This window comes from Eucalyptus grandis, chromosome 5 (genome assembly GCF_016545825.1).
Source record: "Eucalyptus grandis isolate ANBG69807.140 chromosome 5, ASM1654582v1, whole genome shotgun sequence".
NCBI classification, from domain to species: domain Eukaryota; kingdom Viridiplantae; phylum Streptophyta; class Magnoliopsida; order Myrtales; family Myrtaceae; genus Eucalyptus; species Eucalyptus grandis.
Genome location: NC_052616.1, coordinates 43,627,399 through 43,650,339, shown reverse-complemented (window position 1 = coordinate 43,650,339; position 22,941 = coordinate 43,627,399). Strand labels below are relative to the sequence as shown.

The 22,941-nt window shown below is 40.2% G+C and overlaps 1 protein-coding gene and 3 long non-coding RNA genes across 8 annotated transcripts; all 4 read right to left on the bottom strand.

Annotated features, from left to right (window-relative positions):
• Positions 1 to 3,225: 3,225 nt before the first annotated feature.
• Positions 3,226 to 4,758, bottom strand: LOC104446888 (phospholipase A1-IIgamma-like). Its single transcript, XM_039312256.1, has 2 exons — positions 4,090 to 4,758; positions 3,226 to 3,904 (listed from the first exon to the last, which is right to left on the bottom strand). Exons 1-2 carry the CDS (start codon positions 4,639 to 4,641, stop codon positions 3,842 to 3,844), a joined length of 615 nt encoding a protein of 204 aa, XP_039168190.1. The 5' UTR covers positions 4,642 to 4,758; the 3' UTR covers positions 3,226 to 3,841.
• Positions 4,759 to 7,976: 3,218 nt separating this feature from the next.
• Positions 7,977 to 10,187, bottom strand: LOC120293241. 5 transcript variants are annotated; one of them, XR_005550984.1, is made up of 5 exons: positions 10,148 to 10,187; positions 9,603 to 9,671; positions 9,130 to 9,465; positions 8,565 to 8,778; positions 7,977 to 8,483 (listed from the first exon to the last, which is right to left on the bottom strand). It is a non-coding gene; the product is annotated as an uncharacterized LOC120293241 (long non-coding RNA). The 5 variants fall into 5 exon arrangements; XR_005550982.1 differs by having other exon boundaries at positions 9,130 to 9,671; XR_005550983.1 differs by lacking the exon at positions 10,148 to 10,187 and having other exon boundaries at positions 9,130 to 9,476; positions 9,603 to 10,008.
• A 5-nt stretch (positions 10,188 to 10,192) lies between these two features.
• Positions 10,193 to 11,352, bottom strand: LOC120293242. Its single transcript, XR_005550985.1, has 3 exons — positions 11,277 to 11,352; positions 10,608 to 10,681; positions 10,193 to 10,248 (listed from the first exon to the last, which is right to left on the bottom strand). It is a non-coding gene; the product is annotated as an uncharacterized LOC120293242 (long non-coding RNA).
• A 249-nt stretch (positions 11,353 to 11,601) lies between these two features.
• On the bottom strand, positions 11,602 to 14,076 carry LOC120293243. The gene is made up of 3 exons (XR_005550986.1): positions 13,565 to 14,076; positions 13,391 to 13,492; positions 11,602 to 11,668 (listed from the first exon to the last, which is right to left on the bottom strand). It is a non-coding gene; the product is annotated as an uncharacterized LOC120293243 (long non-coding RNA).
• Positions 14,077 to 22,941: the final 8,865 nt, after the last annotated feature.

Genomic DNA, 22,941 nt, shown 5'->3' with positions numbered 1-22,941 from the left:
TGGCATTCTTTCTTAAAATATTGTAAACCGTTGCATTTTGAACATTTGAGAATACTTTAGCCAACAGGTTTTACAAAGACTTTTTAAAAATGGTTTCGTAAAAGTTTTTGTAGGTCTTTGTTTGATTCTTTTATTTACTTTTGGAAAATCAATTCGAGGAATAGTTTCTAAAGTCATTTCAAAGCCTGGTTTGTTGAAATAAGGTCTTTGTACTGAAAGAATCTTTTATAACATTTCGGATCCTATTGAAAACCTTTTTGAGATATTTGAAATGTCCCTTTTTAAAATTGTATTTTCTTTTGAAAGAGAGTCTGCGTTTTCTTTTAAAACAACAAAAATTTTATGTAAATTTTCGAACTTTTCTTTCCAAGAATTTTCCTATTGCTTAAGTGTAGAATTTTCCTTTTAGCTCGGAATCCTTTTAAGAGAGGTTTTGAAACTAAGACAAAGTTCATCAATATATTTCGAGACTTTAGTAGGAATTTTTAAATTGCTTACCTTGATTTCGCTATTTGAGTGTAAGTCTGAATTTATCTCAGATTCTGAGCCTGATTCTGATTTTACTATTAGACAAATATTGGCATAACCTTCATCACTTTCTTTGCATTCAGTATCACTCTATGTGTCTGCTTTGAGTGCCTTTCTATTTTTCTCAGCTCTTCCCTTCTTCTTTTTTCAACAAAGGACAGTTGAGTCTGATGTATCCATTTTTCTTGCATTCAAAACATATTACATTTTTGTTGGCTTCATCATCCTTAGTTGATTTGTTTTGAAATTTTTGAGTGCTCTACTTCTTCCAATTGAATCTTATTCCATTTTTGTTCAATTTCCTAAACCTCATTATCATGAGTGCTAACTCTTCATCGTCCATATCATCTTCAGAATCAGTAACATCAGAATCATCGTTAGATTTTAAAGCAATTGATTTCCTACTTTTAGGATCTTCTTCCTCGTTGATTTGCTCCACTTCATAAGACTGAAGCGTGCCAACCAGCTTGTCTATAAAAAGCAGTATGATCCTTTGAGTTTCCCTAATATTCAGGACAAAGCGTTCAGACCGGATAAACCCGATCCGACTCACTAACCCGACCCAATCAGATAAAAACGAAATTTTTTTAGTTTTTTAGTTTTTTTTCTTTCTTTTTTGTCTTTTTGTCCTTTCCCTGTTTTAGCCAATTCACTGCACTCCCTACTTCTCCACCCAACGTCCCCATCTGCCGTCCTTTCTTCCCTTTTGTCTTTTTTCAATTCTTTTCATTACCCCTTTTTATTTCTTTTTTCTTTTCTTTTCCTCTTACTTTTGTTTTCCCTTTTGGTCTTCTTCTTTTTCTTCGTGCATCCCCTATGCACGCCCGAAGTTATCCAAACCCACTAAAGCCAAAGCAAACCCAGACTCATTAAACTCATCTCGGTGGAGGTCAGCTCCATAGACCAGATTAAACCCATCGTCCAGCATGACTCTTTTAACATTCCGCACCAAAGTATGAGTTCTAAAACAAAGCCCGCACTAACCTACAGCAACGCCCTTTTCAATTTCACCAAAATAAGCCCAACACCATCTCCTATTGGCCACTTTACTCAGCCTCACGCGGTCTTCTTGCTCCTGTTATTGCAGAACAAAAAAGGAGCCGAAGATGGAATGTGAACTCCGGGCAATCAAAGGGGTGATAACACCTCCAAACTCCAACATAACCGAGACTCCATCACCACCCGACCATCATCTACTCTCACTTATGAACATGCCAACATTTACCACACAAAGGCCACAAAGGCACATTGAACCACAGAGTTAAAAAATCCATGTGTTGAGGTTAGTAAAAGATCACCATTAAGCAAAACCTATCACAACACATTTCAGCGACTGAAAATCGGAGGAAAATATGTGCGACCTTGGTTCAAATATTTTGTCAAACAAATGGTCTGCGGTAGCTCTGTAAAACCCAAAACGCAAACGGACTAACAAAAAGAACAAGTCTCGGTTTCTTGGCTTGGCCAAACTAGGGTGAGGCACCAAAAGATTTGAGGAGCGAGCATTTGGTCGTGGGGGTCCCTACCAGCTCACAGATGGCGGCGGGAGGGCGAGCTCGAGATGAATCAAGCAATGGCCGACCGCCCCCACAATGTTTCCGAGGCGTGATCCTCGGGAGAAGGGAGGTTCTTACCGGAAAAATGAAACTCACTGGAGAGGTTTGGTTACAGGGGTGACCAGGTCGGAACGACGAGGATAACGACCGGGGTCGTTGAACAAGACTCAGGCGCGCCAATCGACCCGAGAACTCCTCGCTTTCAGTCGCTCTCCCTCAATCGCCCCTTCTCCCAAAAAACCATATCCTCTCTCGGTTTCTCCAGTTCTCTCTCTCTCTCCGCGAACCCTCTCCTCTCGCAAATGAGCGAGTCGCCCCCTTTTGAGAGCAACCGGCCAGCGCGCATGGCCTCTGCCGCTGCCAACTTGCCGGCCGAACTGCTCCCGACCCGCGGATCACGCCGCCCGCTTGCCCCTCGCGATCCCCTGCTCTCCATTGCTGCTGTCCTCTCCTTTCTTTTCTGCAGGTCGCACGCGAAGCTCGTCCGGAGGGAGAAGACAAGCTGGGATGGGCCGGGCCGAAGGGCAGGGAAGACTGGGCCAGGCCTGGTTGCGCGAAAAGGAGAAAAGGGGGGAAAAGAAGGATGGGCTGGGCCGCGCAGGGAAGGAAGGAAGGGCGGGTTGGGTCGAGGTCGGATTCGGCCCGACCCGGCCTCTCCCACGCGTTTTTTTCTTTTTGTAAACATTTTTTAAAAACATTTTTTACTTCTTTTTTTTCTTTCCTATTTTTTTTTTGAGACTTTCATTAATATATGTTTGAGAAAAAAACTAGGTGTCGACAGGTTTAGTTGTGAACTCAAATAAGATTTTTCAACGTAGAAGGCTAGAAATAAAGAAAGGAGGGCAAATTAAGAAATCAAGAGTTACACAATTAAACTACTGCAAGAAAACAAATGATACTGAATCAATCATTATTATTCATTTAAGACCTTATTTATTTCATGACATGAAGGTAAACAAAAGATGAGACACATAACTTAGGACCACTAGTACAACACACTTAACTTAGTACCACCAATACAGCTCAATCAAACCACTCCACTTTTGCATTACGAAGCTTTATTATGGTACTGCTAAGTCATAAAGCAGCAACTTACTGGTAATAGCTAATCACACAGTAATATATATATATATATATATATATATATATATATATTGAGATTTGGGACTATTCGTTCTAATTATCTTCTAGTGGAGGTGGGATGTACGGAGTAGCCAAGCTCCAGTCTCCAGTGACCTCATCCTGGACCATGTTCTTGTTCTTGGCCACCAACCAAGACGCCAGAATTTTGTATTTATCCTTCAGAGCATCCATTCCCTTGTTCACCAGCGCAATCCCACGACGCTCGCCAAGATCGAATTTGTTGCTATCGATCCCTTGTGTGCCCGCGATTAGATGCAGGTACGTCTCCAAAATATGCCCAATTTTCACGGCGCCAGTCAAACCGCTGTAGAGAGGCTTCAAGTACGTGGACTGGCGCGAGTCGACCAGCAGCTGTTCTCCGACGTGGAAATATCTGATTGGAGGGGTGAAGGGAACGATATCAAGGGCGTTGGTCACTTGAAGGGCGCGGAGCTTCTCAGACGACGAGAACTTTGCCCGGAAGTTCTCGTCCCCGACCTTGGGGCTGGCGAAGGGGAACGCGGTCACCAGACAGGCATTCTCGGGGTGGTCGGTAGGCGCGTTGTAGCCATTGGTCACGATGTCCAGCGCGTTGATCGTTGCCAAAGCCGCGCCCAGGCTGTGGCCAGCCACTGTTATGCTAATTGTCTCGCCTTTTCCGGCGTAGAGATCGACTTCTTCCCGACCTCCCTTAGAACCTGACCAAAGTTGTCCATCAATACCAGTTTTAATTTGACAAAGTAGTCCAAACATCACGTGCTATATCTTATCATATTTTTAGATTTATATATAATTAAAAAAAAGAAAAAGATGAAGACAATTTGGAGCTTATTCGGGAGGTAAATTAGCAACAGCAATCTATAAAGGAGTGAAAGTTTCATACCTGGTCTCTGGCACTAAGCCTTGTGTACGGATTTACAAGATCCCTTTTCGTATACAAATCTAAAAAGCCAGCGTGAATCTTAGTATGGGTGTCGCCCTTGAAAATGTTGTTCGCCGGGGCCAAATCATCTCGAATACCTTCTAATGACTCTAGGCGATTCGACGTTCCAGTCCAAGAGACCAAACTGTCTCTTCTCCCCAACACCTCGGTCCCCTCATCGGTGCTCACCGCGACGTATCCAGCCCAAGACCTGTCTGGCTGCGCCAGAAAGACTGCGTGCGACGGCATGTAGAAATACCGGGTCACCTCGTACCTGAACTTGTTGTTGTCCGTCTCGAGACCCACTTCAGAGAAGAGTTTGTCCATCGGGTACAGCGGCATGCCGTAGCCTGCCGACTCCTCCTGGCCGTTGTACGCGTCGCCGATGGCTTGGACTCGTTCTCCGTAGTGTATGAGGTACATCCGAAGATCCTCGTCGAGAGGATCCAACATGTCCTTCCAGTTGGTCTCGCCGCTGAGCTCGGTCCAGGGCCTTGAGCTGCCGCCTCCCATGGTATCTCTCTCTTTCTCCCTGAACTCTCACCGACAATTTTCGTTCTCTAGATGGAAAGTCTTGTGGAGATGCAATCTTGCTTCCACGCAATTTATAGACTCTACCTCTTCACTTTGCCATTGTTGACACCCAAAATTACCCCCATTGTCACGTGTCCACGAGGGAAATAAAAATGGTGAAACGCTCGGTTTTGCTCATAAAAGCTGGGGATAGCCAATGTTTGTGAAGAAGACTTGAGCTAAGTATCAATGGAGTTCTAGGCACAAATTCAAGAGTCAACAGTAGAGTAATTGGTTGCCACCTACCAGGCTATGAAAATAAGGCGTTAGATTTGAAGTTTAAATGAAATTAGCACTAGAGCTTAGGCAAGAATAACTGTTGAGCGAAATGTGGAAAAGGAATACTTGGAATGCCAAAACTTGGTAGGCGGGTACACTTAAGTGCCAAAAGTTATGAAAGCGATACCTAAGTGTCAAAATTGGAACAAAATAGATCAGTTAAGTGGCAATGGTGAAAAAATCCGATCATAATACTGACGTTGCAATTTTCTGGTGAGACAAATGCAAAACAACTATTTTGCATTGCTAACATGGCTAGACAAGTGCAAAATCAACATTATTTTGCTGACGTGGCTAGATATATTTATATTAATTATATCAAAATTTAAATGTATTGATATGTTTATATATATTTTAAAGGAAGAATATGAACATTGCAGGCGACTAATGGCCAAGCCCTTGCTGCCTCCTCACCATCATTGGAAGGGCTAGCGACGGTGGGGGAGGGTCAGTTGGGGTCGTGGGGCGTTAGTCAAGGGTCGGTGACCTCGGCCAACCGATGGCAAGGACCTACAAGCCCTCGCTAGATCTGGGGCAAGGGTCAGCAAAGGTGGCGGCCCTCTCCCAAATCTAGCAAGGGTAGGGTCAAGCAAGGCTCTCGCCATTGGTTGGCCAAGCTTGCCGAGCCCTACCCTCCCTCACTTTTGCCGGCTCTTCCTAATGATGGCTAGGAGGCAGCGGTGAAAGTTTAGCTCTAGCCTTCTACCTTCTTTTCTCTCTCTCTCTCTCTCTCTCTCTCTCATTTTTATTTTTATAAGTATAAATATTTTAATTTAATTAATATTTATATTAAATAAAAACAAAAAACAAAACAAGACAACGTCATTTTGATTCTTCATCGTTGATTCAACTCTTTAGCATGCCACGTAGGCAAGTTATATTATTAAAAAAATTACCATGTAAGATTTTCAATCACCTTCGTTGGACTCGACATTCAAGTGTTCTATTTTTAATAAAAATAAAAAAAAAAAGTGGCACTTAAATGTACTTTTGTAACTTTCGATCTTAAGTGTCCTTTGTCTTAAGTTTTGGCACTCAGATGTTCGGCTCCCGTGAAATTGGCATAAAATTAGGGAACTGTTACTTACTTAATGCGTAAATCACCTAATGACCTGTCAGCCTCCCTGCAACTTGTGTTACAGGAGTGTCAAACTCCTGACCTTTCCCTTCAAAGGTCAGGAGCCTACCTAGCAAAGCCACCATGGCCGGTGGTTTAGGAAATAGTTGTTTATAGATAAGGTTGCCAAGAAAACATGGAAAACATGGAGAATGCCAAGAGTACCCTATAAACCGACTATTGGCTGCTAGTTCACCCTATAAATATCACAGCTCGTCCAACATAACGTGTGATCACATAACTTGTCGAGGGTTTTTGTTTTTTCTTTAAATTGCTATGATAAGTTACGTGATAGAGATGCTTTCGTGCATTATCTAGCACGTGAAAAACTTCCCTGATTATCTATTAGAGGGTAGTCGACCTTTTTTGCATGTCCACATATATTAAATAGCATTATGAACAGAATGGATCAGAGGGACCGTGCATATCTTCAGTTCAGTATTTAAGAATGTGAATTTCGAGTCTCAATAGCTCGAAAGTAAATATTGAATATTACATGCCTGTCTTTCGCAAGGAATGATATTTGAGCTATAAAAAGGTGCCAATATTTTGTTTCTACATGATGGGTGATGCAGCAACTGATGAAGGGAATGAACCATCTACTTTGTATTGGGTCTCACTGTTTATATAACTAATTAAATTCAATCTGGCCATATTAGGCCGGAAATCATTGACATGGATCCTGGCCGTTGTACGTAGTATGATCGATGTTGATATGGACTAATTTTAAGTAATTTTTATTTTATTTTATTTTATACTATTTTTTTTCATTGTTACCAACAAGAGTCATGGACCCCACGTAGGCCATAGCCAACCGTGGGTGAGGGTGGCCCTTGCATAAGAAGTATTGCAAACTTAATAAATTGCTCTGTCAATAGGAAAAATTTAGTAATTAAGAAGTCTTCAATACCTCTACATTATTTAAATAGAATATATTGATGTGCAAATTTGTACTTTCCTATTTTTAGCAGTTAAATGTATTATTCCTATATACATATTGATGAATTTACCAAAAAATGCCATTATTAGGGATTTGTCGCGGATTTTTTTCACGCGAGCATTGCTCAGTGAATGAATAACTTAGGATAGGTGGCAGGACCATAGGTTATTCTTGACTGTTTAGGATGTTTAAGAGAGTTTTTTGCTTGATGGGCTGGGAAGAGGCTTATTAGGAATGGCCCTACCTATTTCCTAACCCTGTCTAGTGGGTGAATAAGGCTTATCAAATTAATGGTCGATGGCCTTGCATCCTGAAAATATGATAGTTGAGTCCCAAAGCCTGAGTTTTGGCCATCATGAGCCAAAACTCAAATTGAATTTAGCAAGGTAGCGAATCGGACTTTTGTCATATGTCTCGTCCGGTTATATATTCAATTTTTCGATCGCTGAAACTTGTCAAACGTGCAAAGCGTGCGAGGTCCAGGGACCATCCACCCATTATATGGACTGCTCGCTATTGGACCACATCAGTTGTGGACTATTTGCTTGTCTTTTTTGTTGGACCATTCCGGTCCTCGTACACTGGAAAAATGAAGGGAATCGTCATGTAGTGAACAATGGAATCATAAGGACAGCTATCCTCGACCAAGAGTATCTCGCTGGTACACATCCTTTCAGTTTCTTGTTTCGTTCATGCCCGATTTCTTACTCCTTTTGTTTTAACTCCGAATATCATCTATCTCGTTATATGACTAAATACATCGTTTCTATCGCGTGACACTCTTATTTTAAGATTAACATTTTCTATGATAAGTTAGCAGATGTTCTTTAATTTGATCATTGCTAGTGATTAGTGTTAAAAACATATAGTAGAAGTTCGATACTTCCACTTTGGGAGATCATCAAGAGGGAGCACAAATCTGAACCTATCAACGACACATATAAAAAATGCTCTCCAGAAGAGGAGCCCTCTCTCGTCTCTGCGAGTTCTTCTCTACCATTTGGGTAGCTTTCCTTCTTCCACAAACCCTAATCGTCTAAGGTTTTGTCTGTAACTCCAATCCTTCTCTACTCACCTTTGATCCTTCTTCGCTGTTTTCCTCCTTTTTCGTTTTTTTCGCTTACCTGGTTTTGAAAAAACCCAAAAAAAAAAAAAAAAAAAAAAATCATCTATCCACCATCCTGCCTCGATCTGGTGCCGATTTGCGCTGATTCTGTCCCATAGATCAGTCTTCAGTGCTTTTTCTTCAATATAAACTTCATCTGGTGACCTTGATGTTGGGGGCCGCTCAAGGCTTTCGTCTGGAGATCTTGTTGTTTGGGGCTCTGACAAGGTGTGATTTCTGCTGCTTTGCACTTGATGCTTGGCTGGTTGTTTGATTTATGTAGTTGGGGAACTTTATGGTCGCAACCGGTGCTCTTTCTCTGGTTCTCTGGCGTTGCGATGCTGAGGAAATAGAAGGTGTTGTCAGATTATGGTTCTAGCCATAAACAATCGGTTCTAATGTCTCTTCATATGGATCTTTACCTTTCCTCACTCTGTTTGGGCGGATGAACTACGTATGGCTGTAGGATACTTTTTATGGTGCTAACCTTTACTCTTTTCAATACCCCCACACTTGCGGCAACTGGGTTTCTTTTCACGAGCTCCCTTCAATCTCTCATCTATACTCTTCCGGATCCACATTGTACTCCAGCCTTTTCCCGTAAGCTTGTAGGTAACTCCCCCTCGCAACAAGTAACTATGGAAGGGAAAGAAGAAAATGAGTTGCGAATAGCTGCACTATGTAAATGCTTGGGAGATTTGTGGTCTGAGGATGACATAGTTGAAGCTGACACAGCTATTTCACCACAAAAGAAGGCAGAATGTAATCGTACTTTATACGGGAAGCTATTTTCAAAGCCAAACGTCAACTTTCCTGCTTTTCTGACTACCATGAAGAAAGCTTGGCGATCAGACTCTGTGGTTTGTTACCAGAAAGAACCAGGTTTTTTTACCTTTGTGTTTCAATCAGAAGAGGAAAAGGAGAGAGTTCTACAAGCTGGTCCTTGGTCTTATTCCAGCAATCTACTTGTTTTAAGACAACGTGTACCTGACATTCTGGAACACTACTATGACTTTTCCAGCAATGCTTCTGGGTAAGATTTGGAGGAATTCCTCTAGGATGGCGAACAGAAGAGGTATTCCATGACCTGGCAAAGAAAATAGGGCAAGTGTTAGAAGTTCAGGTGGACCCCTAGGGCAATGGACAAAACAAAGGAGGTCGGGTCAGAGTGGACCTGGACTTAACAGTTCCATTAAAGTCAGGGGCCATATTGGATATTGGTTCCAAATGGCTCTGGGTGGAATTCAAATACGAACGTTTGCCGCATTATTGTTATTCGTGCGGTAGGATAGGCCATTACGCTTCTAACTGTGAACTCATCCCCTATCATCAATCTAAATGGTCAGAGAAAAAGATAGGCAAATTTGGCCCCTGGTTGAAAGCGGAAGATTGTGACCATAGTCCCTATTGGGAAGCGTTTTATGGCAAACTAGAGGAGTATATAGTGGAGGAAACAATACCAGAAAATATTCCTCCAGTGCAGACTATGGAAATAGTAGCCACAGACGAGGGTGGCTCCAGCAAAGCTCCTACAAGCAGTAAGAAAAGAACAGAGAGCTTATATGAACAGGAGACAACATTAGAACCAGCTGATAGCTCTATGAAAAACCTTGAACATGGTAAACAGTTAATTTGTTATGAGGCAACTAAACCCATTCTTTCGAAGATGGGCATATGCAGTAAGAAGAGCATGAAAGTGCAGAAGGCAAAGAAACAAAAATGCATGGCAGAACCAGTTCCCTTATTGATTGATGATACTGATCTTTTGGAAACCCCAATTCAGATCGTTAAGGATGGCAAAGAATGGGCCTTGGTGGCTGGCCCTAATAAGCCACCAATGACGAAATGAAAATTATCGTTGGAATTGTCGGGTGGGCAACCCCTGACATTCCATGCATTGAGAGCACTAGTTTCTCTTGAAAGGCCCAACCTTATCTTTTTAATGGAAACGAAAAATAAAGCATCGATGGTGGAAGGAATCAAAAGGAAACTAAAATTTTCAAACCTATTCACAGTTAATCCGGAAGGAATTGCAAGAGGCTTAGGCATTATGTGGCAAGAAGAAGTGGGGCTTCAACTCAACGAAACTTCTCAGAATTTATTGACCTGCAATGTATAGACTCGGTGAGTGGCTATTCCATGCGAATCACCTTTGTCCACGCCTCAACAAATTTTCGACAAAGGTTAAAGCTATGGCAACATTTGATGCATTTTCAGCTTACCAACTCTCTTCCCTGGATTTGCATGGGAGATTTCAACGAAATATTATATGTATGGGAGAAAGTGGGGAAAAGAGAAGCAGATAACTATCGAATCACAGCATTCAGAGATTTCCTAAATGCATGCTCTTTTATGGAGATTGAAAGTAAAGGGTGCGCTTACACGTGGACAAATAACAGGGAAGGGGAGGATCTTGTTAAAAAACGCCTAGATCGAGTCCTTTCTAATATGGAATGGAGACTTACCTTCCATGATGCTGAAGTACAAGCTCTCCCAGCAATCGGCTCAGATCATAGTCCTCTTCTCCTTGTGTTACACCCTGAAGTTCAGAAAAGAAAAAGAGTTTTCAGAATGGAAGCCTATTGGACAGACCATGCAGAGTATGGAGAGATTATAAGACACACATGGAACAGTACACCCTGGAGCCAGGCTAAATTCTCGACAAAGCTAGCAGAAATATCAAAAGCTCTCATTAAGTGGAGTAAAGCTACGTTTGCACATGCTCCAACTCGACTTAGGGCACTCAACCCAAAAACTTATTGAACTCAACAATGAACCTCCTCATCCCTCTAGTCGGCGGTAGTACAACAAATGGTACAGCAGATCCAACAACTATGGCACCAAGAAGAGAAATTTTGGGGCATACGCTCTCGTATCAACGGCTACAATGGGGGATCGAAATAGCAAGTTTTTCCATGCAACTACTGTGCAAAGAAGGAAAAGAAATAAGATCACAATGCTGCAACTAGAAGACCTCAGTTGGAGTAGAGATATTTCAGCTATTAAAACTCATATAGGGATTTTTTTTTGGCAACTGTTCACATCAACAGGCCCCCGAAATTACCAGCCAATTCGGCTCAATGCCAATGCCCGATTAACGCGAACATTAATGCACATCTAATGGCTACTCTTACCATGGAAGAAGTTAAGACAGCGGTGTTTCAATTGGGATCCCTCAAAGCCCCCGTGTCCCGACGGTTTTAATGGTCTCTGTTCTACCATCAATCCTGGGAGGACATCAAAGCCGATGTTTTTTAGTTGGTGCAGAATTTTTTCCATACAGGTACTATTGATCCCCATATTAACAAAACATACATTACCTTGATACCAAAGACAAAACACCCTGAAAATATAAGCCAGTTCAGACCGATCAGTTTATGCAATTTCAGCTATAAAATCATCTCCAAAGTTCTGGCCAACAGTTGAAGAGTTACCTCCCGGAAATCATCGAGCACGAACGGGTGCCTTTGTCCAAGGACGCCAAATCCAGGATAATATCCTCATCGTCCAAGAAGTTTTACATCACCTGCGAACCACCAAAAAGAAGAAGAAATCTCAGGCTGTCTTAAAACTGGATATGCAAAAGGCTTATGACAGAATTGAATGGGATTTTCTAAGAGATTGCATGCTACAAATGGGATTTTGTGAGAGGTGGGTACACCTAATTATGCAATGTGTTACTACGGTGTCCTTGAGTGTTCTTATCAACGGGGAACCATCTCAGTTTTTTACTCCTTCGCGAGGCCTTAGGCAAGGAGATCGCCTCTCGCCATATCTCTTTATCCTAGCAGCAAATGTTCTGACATGGATGATGAAGAAAGCCACAAATGAAGGCGTAGATAAGGGATAACACTCAACGGGTTACGCCCTACTCTAACACATCTATTGTTTGCGAGATGATGCAATATTTTTCTTGACGGAACTCTTATTGAATGCCAAAACATAGCCAATATCCTTCATCAATCTTTGTTATGCAACAGGGCAAGCCATTAATTTAAACAAATCGGGGTCTTCTTTAGCGAAATTGCCCTCCACCCTTGAAAAGAAACTTAGCAACCGAACTCGAGTTCCCTTATCGAAAAAAGGTAAATACCTTGGCATTCCAACGGAATGGGGAATACTAAAAAGAGATGTTTGCTTGGGTATTGGCACGAGTTAACTCGAAGTTAGCAGGCTGGAAAGAACAATTACTAACAAAAGTGGGCAAAGAAGTTCGATTAAAAGCGTTGTACAAGCAATTCCCACTTATGCTATGTCAGTTTTTAAACTCCCTATCTCAATATGTCGAGCTATAGAACGAAGGATTGCAGCTTTTTGGTGGCGAAAGGTGAGGCACACGAGGCTTGCATTGGAAAAAATGGGAAGTATTAAAAACCAGGAAGGATGAGGGTGGTTTGGGATTCAAAGACTTGATTAATTTTAACAGGGCCATGCTTGGAAAGCAAGCATGGCGACTAGCTAACTCCCCTTCAGACCTGTGGAGCAGAATTTTGAAAGGTATTTACTATCCAAATGGGGATCTATGGAAGGCAAACAAAGGTTCGCGGTCGTCTTGGGGATGGCAAAGTATTCTAACGGGTAGAGATAACATAGCAGCAGAAGTCAAGTGGAAAGTGGGGGATGGAAAATCTATAAAAATCAGAGAAGATCGATGGCTCCAGTCGGGTGTGTTAGGTGGCCCAGCAAATCAGCATGACCCTATTATGGTATCAGACCTGATCAATGAAGATTTGAGAACCTGGAAGGAACCTCTAATACTTAACACTTTTGAGGAAACTACGGCAAATGAAATTTTGGCGATGGACCTCAGCACACGCCCAGAAAATGATAGTCTTGTGTGGACAGGAAATAAAACAGGCCACTATACGGTGAAGAGTGGCTATAACCGAGCCTCATCCCCCTCTACCAGAACTGATATAAACAGAGCATCTTCTTCTTTCACCCCCCCAAGAGCTCTGTGGACAAAAATCTGGACTATTTCTATACCCCCAAAACAGAGAATCTTTTTATGGAGTTTGTGTCAAAATGCTATACCTACAAGGGAGAACTTGTACAAAAGGCGAATACTTCCTGATCCATTATGCCCTATTTGTTCTAACCACATGGAAACCGTAGAACATTTATTTCGCTGTGCAAATGGACAACATCTATCCGGGCTGACCCTCGCTTGAACATTATCACCATCCCAACAACATCAAGCGGTTTGATTTGTGGCTTATGGAGGTTTTTAGCATAAAGAAAGGCTTACCGGAGCAAGAACTCATCGCGACTGTCCTCTGGAACATCTGGAAGTCCCGGAATCACTTCATTTTCAGAGCCAAACCCACCGCAACCAGCAGATCTCGTGGATCTTGCTCAAGAACAGCAAAGGAGTTTCGGTCGGCAAACTAACGAAAGGAAAACCCAAAATCCCGTGCCGAACCCGGATGGTGGAAGCCGCCGGATGGGGAAGATCTGAAACTCAACATCGACGCTTCGTGGCTCCCAGGCGAGTTTCTCTGCTCAATCGCCGGAATCATCCGCGATTCGAATGGGTTGGTGGTCGCGGGTTTCGCCTGCGAAGCTAGGGCTTCATCCTCTCAACAAGCCGAAGCTCTCTCTCTCCTGCACGGGTTCATGTACTTGAAGGAAAAAGAAGAGTCGCACGTGCAGAACTCCTTCAGTCAACCGGTTAGATGGGTGGTTGAAAGCGACAGCTTTAATTTGGTGGAGATGGTTCTGGGCCGGGCCGAACCCCATGGAACTTAAAGGCCATTACTGCAAAATGCCGAGAACTGATGAAGTCTCGTATTCCCATCCAGGTCCTCTACTGTCCACGCGAAGCAAATAGGGCGGCTGATTGGGTGGCCAGATCACATCGCGCTAGGAAACTCCCGGTAAATTGGGTGAGCTATCCTCCTCTTCCTCTATCGGAAATCCTTTGTTCAGAATTCTATCCATCGATGTCGTGTAAGACTCATCTTATCTAATGAATGAATGAAGTACTTCCTTTTCGACCAAAAAAAAAACATAACTAGTTGGATCCATCTTCATTCAAAATCTTAAGTAAATGAGTTTTAAGCCAATTAAAATTATATTAATTGCTCCACATATGGGACTTCTTTAATATAACTCAACATGTATCTGAATAATCTCCCTCTCACGCATAAGCTTACGCCAATTCCGATGTGACATTTTTCTAACATAAGTCACATGTGTATTTCAATAATCTCCCTTTCATGTGTGAGCTCAGTGTTAAGTGTACTCCCTATAATTTAGGTATCTTTCTACATCAACTTATCTAAAGTTGAATCTCCACGTCATTGTAATGCCCCTGTAACTATGCACAACAATCATCATCAATTGCTAACTCGGGATTACATCACCCATGGCCTCTATCTTGCATTACCATACCAACTATCCATGTTCTCTTCTCGCCAAACTAACCGTGATGGCTATTTCCACTCGAAACAAGCTTTGATAATGAGATTTCTTTTTTAAGTCAGAACAAATTAGGGGTGGAGCGTCAATTGACCATTGCCTCTGATATCATTTATTAAGAATGTGCAATAGAAACCAAATACCTTCACCTAGGGAGATCGTGAAGATGGAGCCCAAGTCCGAGCCCTTCAACATATTCAATTAGACTTACCTTCACTCATAAACTTAAGCCTATGAGTTATGAGTCAATTAGGATATATTAACAACACCACACCATACTAATTCTCTAATGTGAGACTTGTCTAATATAACTCACTTGTATATCTCAACAATTATTGCCACACCTCTTAGGTAAAAAATTTTCTTCATATTGTAACGTGACGTAATTACTATCACTAAACAATAACTTTGTATTTTTCTTTTTTCTTTTTTCTTGTTTTGTCGGTATAACATTGTAGTTTGATTAGGCAAGTTTGCTCTCCTTGCTAATCCCTCGAACTTTCTTTCTTTCTATAACACAATGCTTCTACATCATTTCTCTCTTTCTTTGCCTTTTCCTATTCTCGAAATATATACTTTTAGAGAATAGGAAACGTGCACATATAGGCAATGTAAGATCCTAGAATTAGATATTATTTGCATGTCATTCCTTTTCACTAGCAAAAACGAGAGGGCCTCATTTATCTTTCATTTAGTGCCTTACGTAATCCAATGTCCCTCGGAGGTGTCTATGGGAACTAAATTAAAATATCTTATGATGAAAGCCACGGTCCTCATGCACGAGAAGAATGAAGGGAATTTCTTTTTCCGTGAGAAAAATTAAGGGAATTGCTGTGCAGTGAATGTTGGATTAACGAGGACCACAGTCCTCGACCAATTGTTTATTACATTTAGAATAACTACTATAAAATACAGCAAATTCAATCATTCATCGATGAATTAAATTTAGGTAGTTTCTGGTGATTGTGTGATAAACAATTAATTCTGATGCAATACATCCCGTTCAAACATTTTCTCAATCAGAGTAATCTGTCTTTCTGTGGTTGGAGTTTGATGAAGCGAATCTAGACGTAATAGTTTACATGCATTCATGACATCTGTGCAACATAAGGTTTATGATCATATCACAAGAGAAAAGGATCATAATTGCTACTTACACATCAAGAATGCAAAGAGATCCACACAAAGAATGAGATTAACACAGTTATGATTAGGCTTAATAAGTACCTAAAACATTTTATTGTAGGAGGACATAGAATATTTATTTAAGTTCTATTGTTCTCGACGATATAAAGGTGACCAAGATTTAAAACGTGTATACTCTCAAAAACTACCCTAAAGGAACGAAATTGACTTTTATCGTGTTAGCTGTCCTACGATGCCAAAACTGAATTTTGTCACCTTAGGTTGTCGGCTGAGGTGACCCAAGGCAACAAATCATGGTTTTATCGTTTTAAGTCTACCTCCTATTGAGAACAATCTCATTCTTTGTGTGGATCTCTTTGCATTCTTGATGTGTAAGTAGTAATTATGATCCTTTTCTCTTGTAATATGATCATAACCCTTATGTTGCACAGATGTCACCAATGCATGCAAACTATTACGTCTAGATATGCTTCATGAAACTCCAACCACAAAATGATAGATTAATCTAATTGAAAAAAGGCTTAATATGTAGCTAAAACATTTTATTGTAGGAGGACATAGAATATTGATTTAAGTTCTATTGTTCTCGATGATATAAAGATGACAAAGTTTTAAAACTTCCATACTCTCAAAAAATACCATAAAGGAACGAAATTGGCTTTTGTTGTATTAGCTGACCCGAAGGTGCCAAAACTGAATTTTGTCACCTTAGGTTGTCGGCTAAGGTGACCCAAGGCAACAAATCATCGTTTTATCGTTTTAACCCTACCTCCTATCGAAAAAAAGAAGAGCACTAGCCGTTCTCAAAGGTGCGGCTAAGTTCGTTTTATTTAATTATTGAACAGAATAAGATCTAAATTTTGCCAACGCCATGGGCCGGCACCACTTATCTGTGTTCTCCTCTATCGCGGTATCGGGTCTAGGCTCGCGACACTAGATCACCAACATCGCGACCTTTTTGAAGTGAACCATTAAAAACAAGAGCTGGGCATAAACGGTTACTCATTAAGGTTCTGTTTTTCGTAAAAAAAGTGGCATTTCTAAAAAATATTTTTTAAGAAAATGATAATATTTGTGACATCTTGGCTAAAATCTGACAATTAACTGAAAAATATTTTCCATCATTTGATATGGAAAAATGATTTGATTTTTGTTAGGAAAATTATCAAAAAATTTTGTTTTTTTTAATTATTATTATTTTTTAAATTATTTTTCTTTTCTTTCTTCTTCTTACAGTGAAGATCATCATAGGCTGGCGGGGCTCGAGCCTCACCAGATGTCGCCAGAGGTTGGCCGGTGATTGGTATGAAGATCAAAATCAAATAGCGACCAATTCTACAATTTTCCTGAATGAAAAAAGGCTTCGTAGCACAGTCAAGCTTCGACCCAGTAGGAAGACAAGCAACCGCAGAAAGAAAATGGCAGCGATGACTCGTCTCCATCTCCGGTATCCTCCGACTATCTCCGGGCCTTCTCCTCTGTTCTTGAAACCTTCATTATCTCCTCGTCTCGACTCCTACGCATAACAAACACCTCAGATCTCTCTCTATTCTCTCTCTGAATTGATGCGCTTGGTGTTTCCTACTCATGTACTTTTATGTTTATCTGCCTCTCTGACGCCCTTGCTTGCAATCAGAGTGCTTCTTTGTTGACCGTGTCGAGCGGTTCAGCTGTTGGAGATCTAGTGGCTGGTCGTCAACAGACCTCTAGCAACCTTGGGTGAGACTTGAGCCTTGCCTAGCTCGTCGGATCTAGGGAGATGAGCCTTGCCTAGCTTGCTGGATGTAGGGAGGTGAGCCTCACCCAAATCTAGATGAGGCTTGAGCTCATCTACGGACAATCGCTAGCTATTGTTGTGGTCGGCGACTGGCTGAGGATGAAGCAATAAGAAAATAATAAAAGAAAATAAATATTAAATACAAATTTGATTTTTAAATATTTTTTATAAGAATAAATCTTTCATTAATTAATGACCCAAGCTCAAGAGCCGAGGACCTGGGCCTGAGTGTCGGGGACCTAAGCATAGCCTTTACAGTCTCAGGCTTGAGTGCCAGGGCATCGAGCATGGGCACTAGGGGTTTAGGGCCAAGCTCAAGCTCAAGCACCAAGGTCCGAGGCCCAGCCACTGAAGACCTAAAAACCAACATTGGGTTTCCATGCCCAAGCGTAGTTTCAAGTTCAAGCTGCAATACGTAGTCATATTTTATAATATGTTTTCTGATTTTTCAAAGAGAATCATCTTTCATGATTTAAACTCGGGTAGGAAAATATTTTCTCTTTAATTGGAAAGCATTTTCCATTAACTCATTTTCCTAAGCGAACCAACTACTAGAAAAATGAGAAATCTTTTTCAAGAATGATATTTTCTAGGAAACAAACAGAGCGTAAAGAAATGGTAACGTCCCCTAGCGCGAACTCTCCCCAACCTATACCAATCGCAACTTTGGGATTTTAAATAAATCATTTACACATACAATTTAATTTACTTTGAAGGTGTCACTGATCAGCCTAAGCAAGCTTGAATTTCTGAATTCGGTGGTCAAAGAAAGGCTAAAAGGAGACATGAGGAAATGAAGCGTAATTTATGAGACGCAAGAGCATATTTACGCGCAGGTATCATGATAAGCGTAGGCTGAGTAGGTATCAAATGAAGAAGCGTTTTTCTTGAGGAGGTGAGCGAATGAACGGACAAGGAAGCACGCGATAGAGGGGAGATAGAAAAGGGTGTGTGCGCATGTGGAGACAAAAAAAAAGAACAGCAAAGAAACATGTAACAGACAAGAAGAAAGCAAGGTTCAGAGGGAATATTTGTTCAGCTACGAATCAGAAATTTTGGGAAGAGCGGGTCAACATTCACGGCCGAAGGGAGAGGAAGAAACAGCAGCAAGCTAGAAGAAGGCAAGAACACGTTTAGCTAAGCATGGACAGAACGTGATGGAAGAAGACGAACGCGCACTTCGGGATGGACTTCAGGGAGCTCTTCCTCCCTTTTGTTTTTCTGTTAAAAGGAGACTGAAGGCGAGATTTAGAGGGGGGAATTTCGGGAGAAAAAGAGAGGAGAGAAAAAGGAGGATTCATTTGAATATACAGGTACACGACGTGATTTACTCTCTCCCAGGTCAGATGGCTACACCAATTGCTAGAGGCAGTGACGCATTCGAACAAAGAGGAGGCACAATGAGTAACTAAAGATGACCTCTCGTTTCCATCCGTCAACCGTGTTTATCTCAGTGATCACTAGTTCATCATTACTGTTGCGATTGTTGTCGTAAATCCTGTGCTAGCTGCTGTTTGAGTCACCGCTGCCCGTGACGGCATTGCTTGATGGGATAATTTGAAGGTGAACTACTCACAACTTACACAAGTCAAGGAAGCGAAGGAGACATGTAGGCTTTTTTATTTATTTCACCTTATCAGAAACGATTGCAATACTTGCTTTTATATAGGCTTGTTATATGACTATTACAATTAAATGGCTAATAAATATATTTATAATCCCAATGAGATAAATCCTAGGAATTTACAAAACATTAACTAGACAATAGTCAAGACATAGAAATACAAACAGACTCTTTAAAATAACATTACAATGAAGACCCTTCTTAACTCGTGCACCAGTTGTGGAATCTGAATAGACATTGACATTAAACTTGTCCATAAACAACCGCAGCCGATCGACAACATTATTAATTTGGTTGTGAGCCGCATCATCACCGTTGTAAGCCGCATCAGATTAAGTGAGACGTCTCTGGCGAACAACGAAGGAAACTTAGAGGGAGCTCATCCTGGGAAGAAGAAGAAGCGGAAAGAGAGAAAAGAGAGAAAACTTTAGTGCCTGGCCGATCAGGACTCCACGATTAGCTGAATCAACTACGTGTCGCAACACCTGATGAGTATTCAAGTTGATCATTCATCTAATTGGAGTCAATTTCTGATTTAGGGCACGAGTTCGGACTTATGTGGATTCTGATGGACGATTGAGGAGCTCTTAAGCTTAAATTTATGTGCAAATGATTGATAAAGGCATTGTGAAGCTTTGGGGTTTGAAGAAATTCGATTATGAAGCACGGTTTGATTGAAACAAAATTTTGAAGTTCGCGTGCGAGTTTTGCATAACGGATGATACACGTAAGGAAAATGATGAATGTGTGCTTTGAACGAGGTTACTCATGAACACATAGAAGTCATTTATCTACAATTAAACGTAGTTTAGTCGAGTTGTTTGTTAATATTGTGTTACTCAGTTTTGAATATCGTTTTTCAATTAATTGATAGGAATGCAAGTGCAACGTTTTAAGTAACCGCCATAGGTTGGTTTTCGGTTTTTTTTAGGTGAGTGATCTTATTTCTTCTATGAGTTTATAAATTCATGCTTCAAAAAATAAAATAAATTGGCTATGTTATAAGTTAAGAACGAATATATTCCTTGCATAAATTGGATCAAGCATTTACTACCATTCGTATATTAGATGTGAAAAATGTTATCTTTTGATTACAATCTAAGCTGATTGCTTGCAAATGGGTTTGCAAAGTCTTTTGGGAAAGACTTATGAGAACTCATTGATTTTAAATATGGTTTATGAAAGGTTACTTACTAATTTGTCAACTAGTTTATGAAATCAAGTTTGAAGTAGTTTGCGAAATGTATTGTGATATATAAAATGTGATTTGATAGAGATTAATCAATGGACTTGACCATCAATATTCGAATTGTGATGGTGAAAAGTTGTGATTTGGTTATTAAACCTAAATTGTAAGATGATTTTTTTTATTTTAATTGTGGATTTCTAGATATTGAGGTTGATGGAATATACTTAGTGTCTCTGTAAACTCCTTGAGAGGTGTGTGAGTATGCACATACTAGTTTAAAATATCTTGTGGGTATAGCCACTAGCTGATAATAGGAGGAGACCTAACCAATGAGGGAATCTTGGTGACCTTTTACAGGCATTGTACGTGATTATGGCTAGATACTTGAGCATGAGATTGATCAATAAAATGGAACATTTGTTGGCGGATAAAGCCAAATCTTTTTAGGGGCTTTTTTGTCTTTTCCATTAATTTCGATTTTAAGTTAAAAGTTACACCTTTATATCAATAATAGTTAAACGTTAGTAGTCAAGTGGTTGAAAAGGAAAATAGAGAGAATAAAATGAGAGAAGAAAAAGTGAGTTTTTTTTTTTTTATGAGTCAACCTTTTTGTGCCGTTATCTCGAGAAAATATCATAGCTGTATATCATCTTTCTTCAATGTCCAATGGATTCGTAGAGTACCTCTATGCAAAGACATAGTCAGATTTGAATGAACTTCAATAACAAATTTTCTAATGTGTTCTTTCGATTTTTTTCTTTATTATTATATTCTACTTGGGCAAATTGTTTACAAGCGTTGTTTTTCTAGAATTGGCGTGCTATTTCCTAGCAACTAGTATCAAAGCCTAGGTTGGCTAATTGAGAGCGTAGAGGGTTTTTCGATAATGTTCGATTGAAAGCAAACAACATGACAAAAGATAAAATTAGAATCGACAATATCAATGGGCAGGATTTTAGATGGTGGAAACTCCAAATTGAGAATTATTTTTATCAAAAAGATCTCTATGCACCACTTCAAGGTTGGAAACCCAAGATCACGGAGGTAGATCTAGTAGCAAAATTGGGGTGGAAAATTCTTGACAAAAAGAATTAGGTGCAATTCGTCTAGGGCTGATGAAATGGACAAGATACAAAATTGTGAAAGCAAAAACTACAAAAGAAGCCATGGATATTCTAATAAATATTTATGAGAAACCGTCCACATCAAATCAGGTATTTTTGTTGAAGAAATTGGTTAATATGAAGTTATTTGTGGCAAAACATATTGATAGTTTCACATAGGTCACGAGTCAGTTGGAATCCACAAGCATAAATCTGGATATGAAGTTTCAAACTTTATTATTTTTATGTTCCCTTCCAAAAAGTTACAATACGACATTGCAAGGAATTTCAACCACCATGAAGGATGATTTGATTTTGGATGGATGAAGAGATGTGAAAAAAAGCCCTAGGTGGAGATAATTTTTCGACATCTACATCGTCAAAGGCACTAGCAATAGAGAACCATAGAATAAAAGTGGAGGAAAATTCAGCGGACATAGTAAGTCATAATCAATGGGAAAGAGACAAGTTGCAAAAGATGAGTATTGATTTTGTCACTAGACTCGATACCGAAGGTTTCAGTGTGAAGCCTAGAAAAAGAAGTAATATGATGAGAATCAATGAGCTAATGTGGTTGGCGATGAACCTTTGCTAAAGAAATTATGCCTGTCTGCAAAGTTTAACTTGACAATAGATAAGTGGTTTATTAATTCCAGTGCTTCTTTTCGTTGCACCTCACAAAGAGATTTATTTGCTAATTATGCCAATGGAGATTTCAGGTAAGTGGTTATGGGAAATGGCTATATGTGTTGAATTGTTGGAAAATGATATGCAATTGTGAACATCTCAGGTAGGGAATGTCTAGTTTTGCATGAAACCAGGCATATTCCAAAATTAAAGAAAAATAGCATCTTAAATAGGAAACTTGACCAAGGAGGTATGGTAGCAACCTTTGGATGTGAAGAGTGGGAGATAACCTTAAAGACAAGAGTCGTAGCAAAGGAAATCATACGAGTATACTTTACCTTCTCCGAGGAGACAATATTAGTGATATGGTTGCAAGTATATTGACTATAGGTAATTTGTCTACTTTTTGGCATTATCGTTTGGGACATCTTGATGAAGTGTGTAAAGCAATTACATTCAAGGAAATTACTTCTAGGTTTGCCAAAAGTTGAGTTGGATTTCTATGAGAATTGCATTTATTAAAAAAAAAATAGTAGTCAGTTTTCAATTGAATGGGTAACAAAATAAAGGTCGAAAGTTAGAGTTCATATTGATGAGTGGGGCAAACACAACAACTCTCTTATGGTGGTAAGAAATATTTCGTCATCTTCCTTGATGATGCAACAAGGAAGACTTGGGTCTATACTCTCAAAGAAAATTCATAAGTATTCAGGATGTTCGAAATGTGGAAGACCATGGTAGAAAAAGAGATAATTCATCCAATCAAAGCTATGAAGTTTGATAATAGTGGTAAATACATGAGTAAGGAATTTGCAGAATACTTCAACCTTTTAAGGAGGAAATCATTTTCCTAAATTTTAGTATAGGTTTTTTGTTGACTAAGAAAACATTTACCATTGGCTCATTTTCCTAA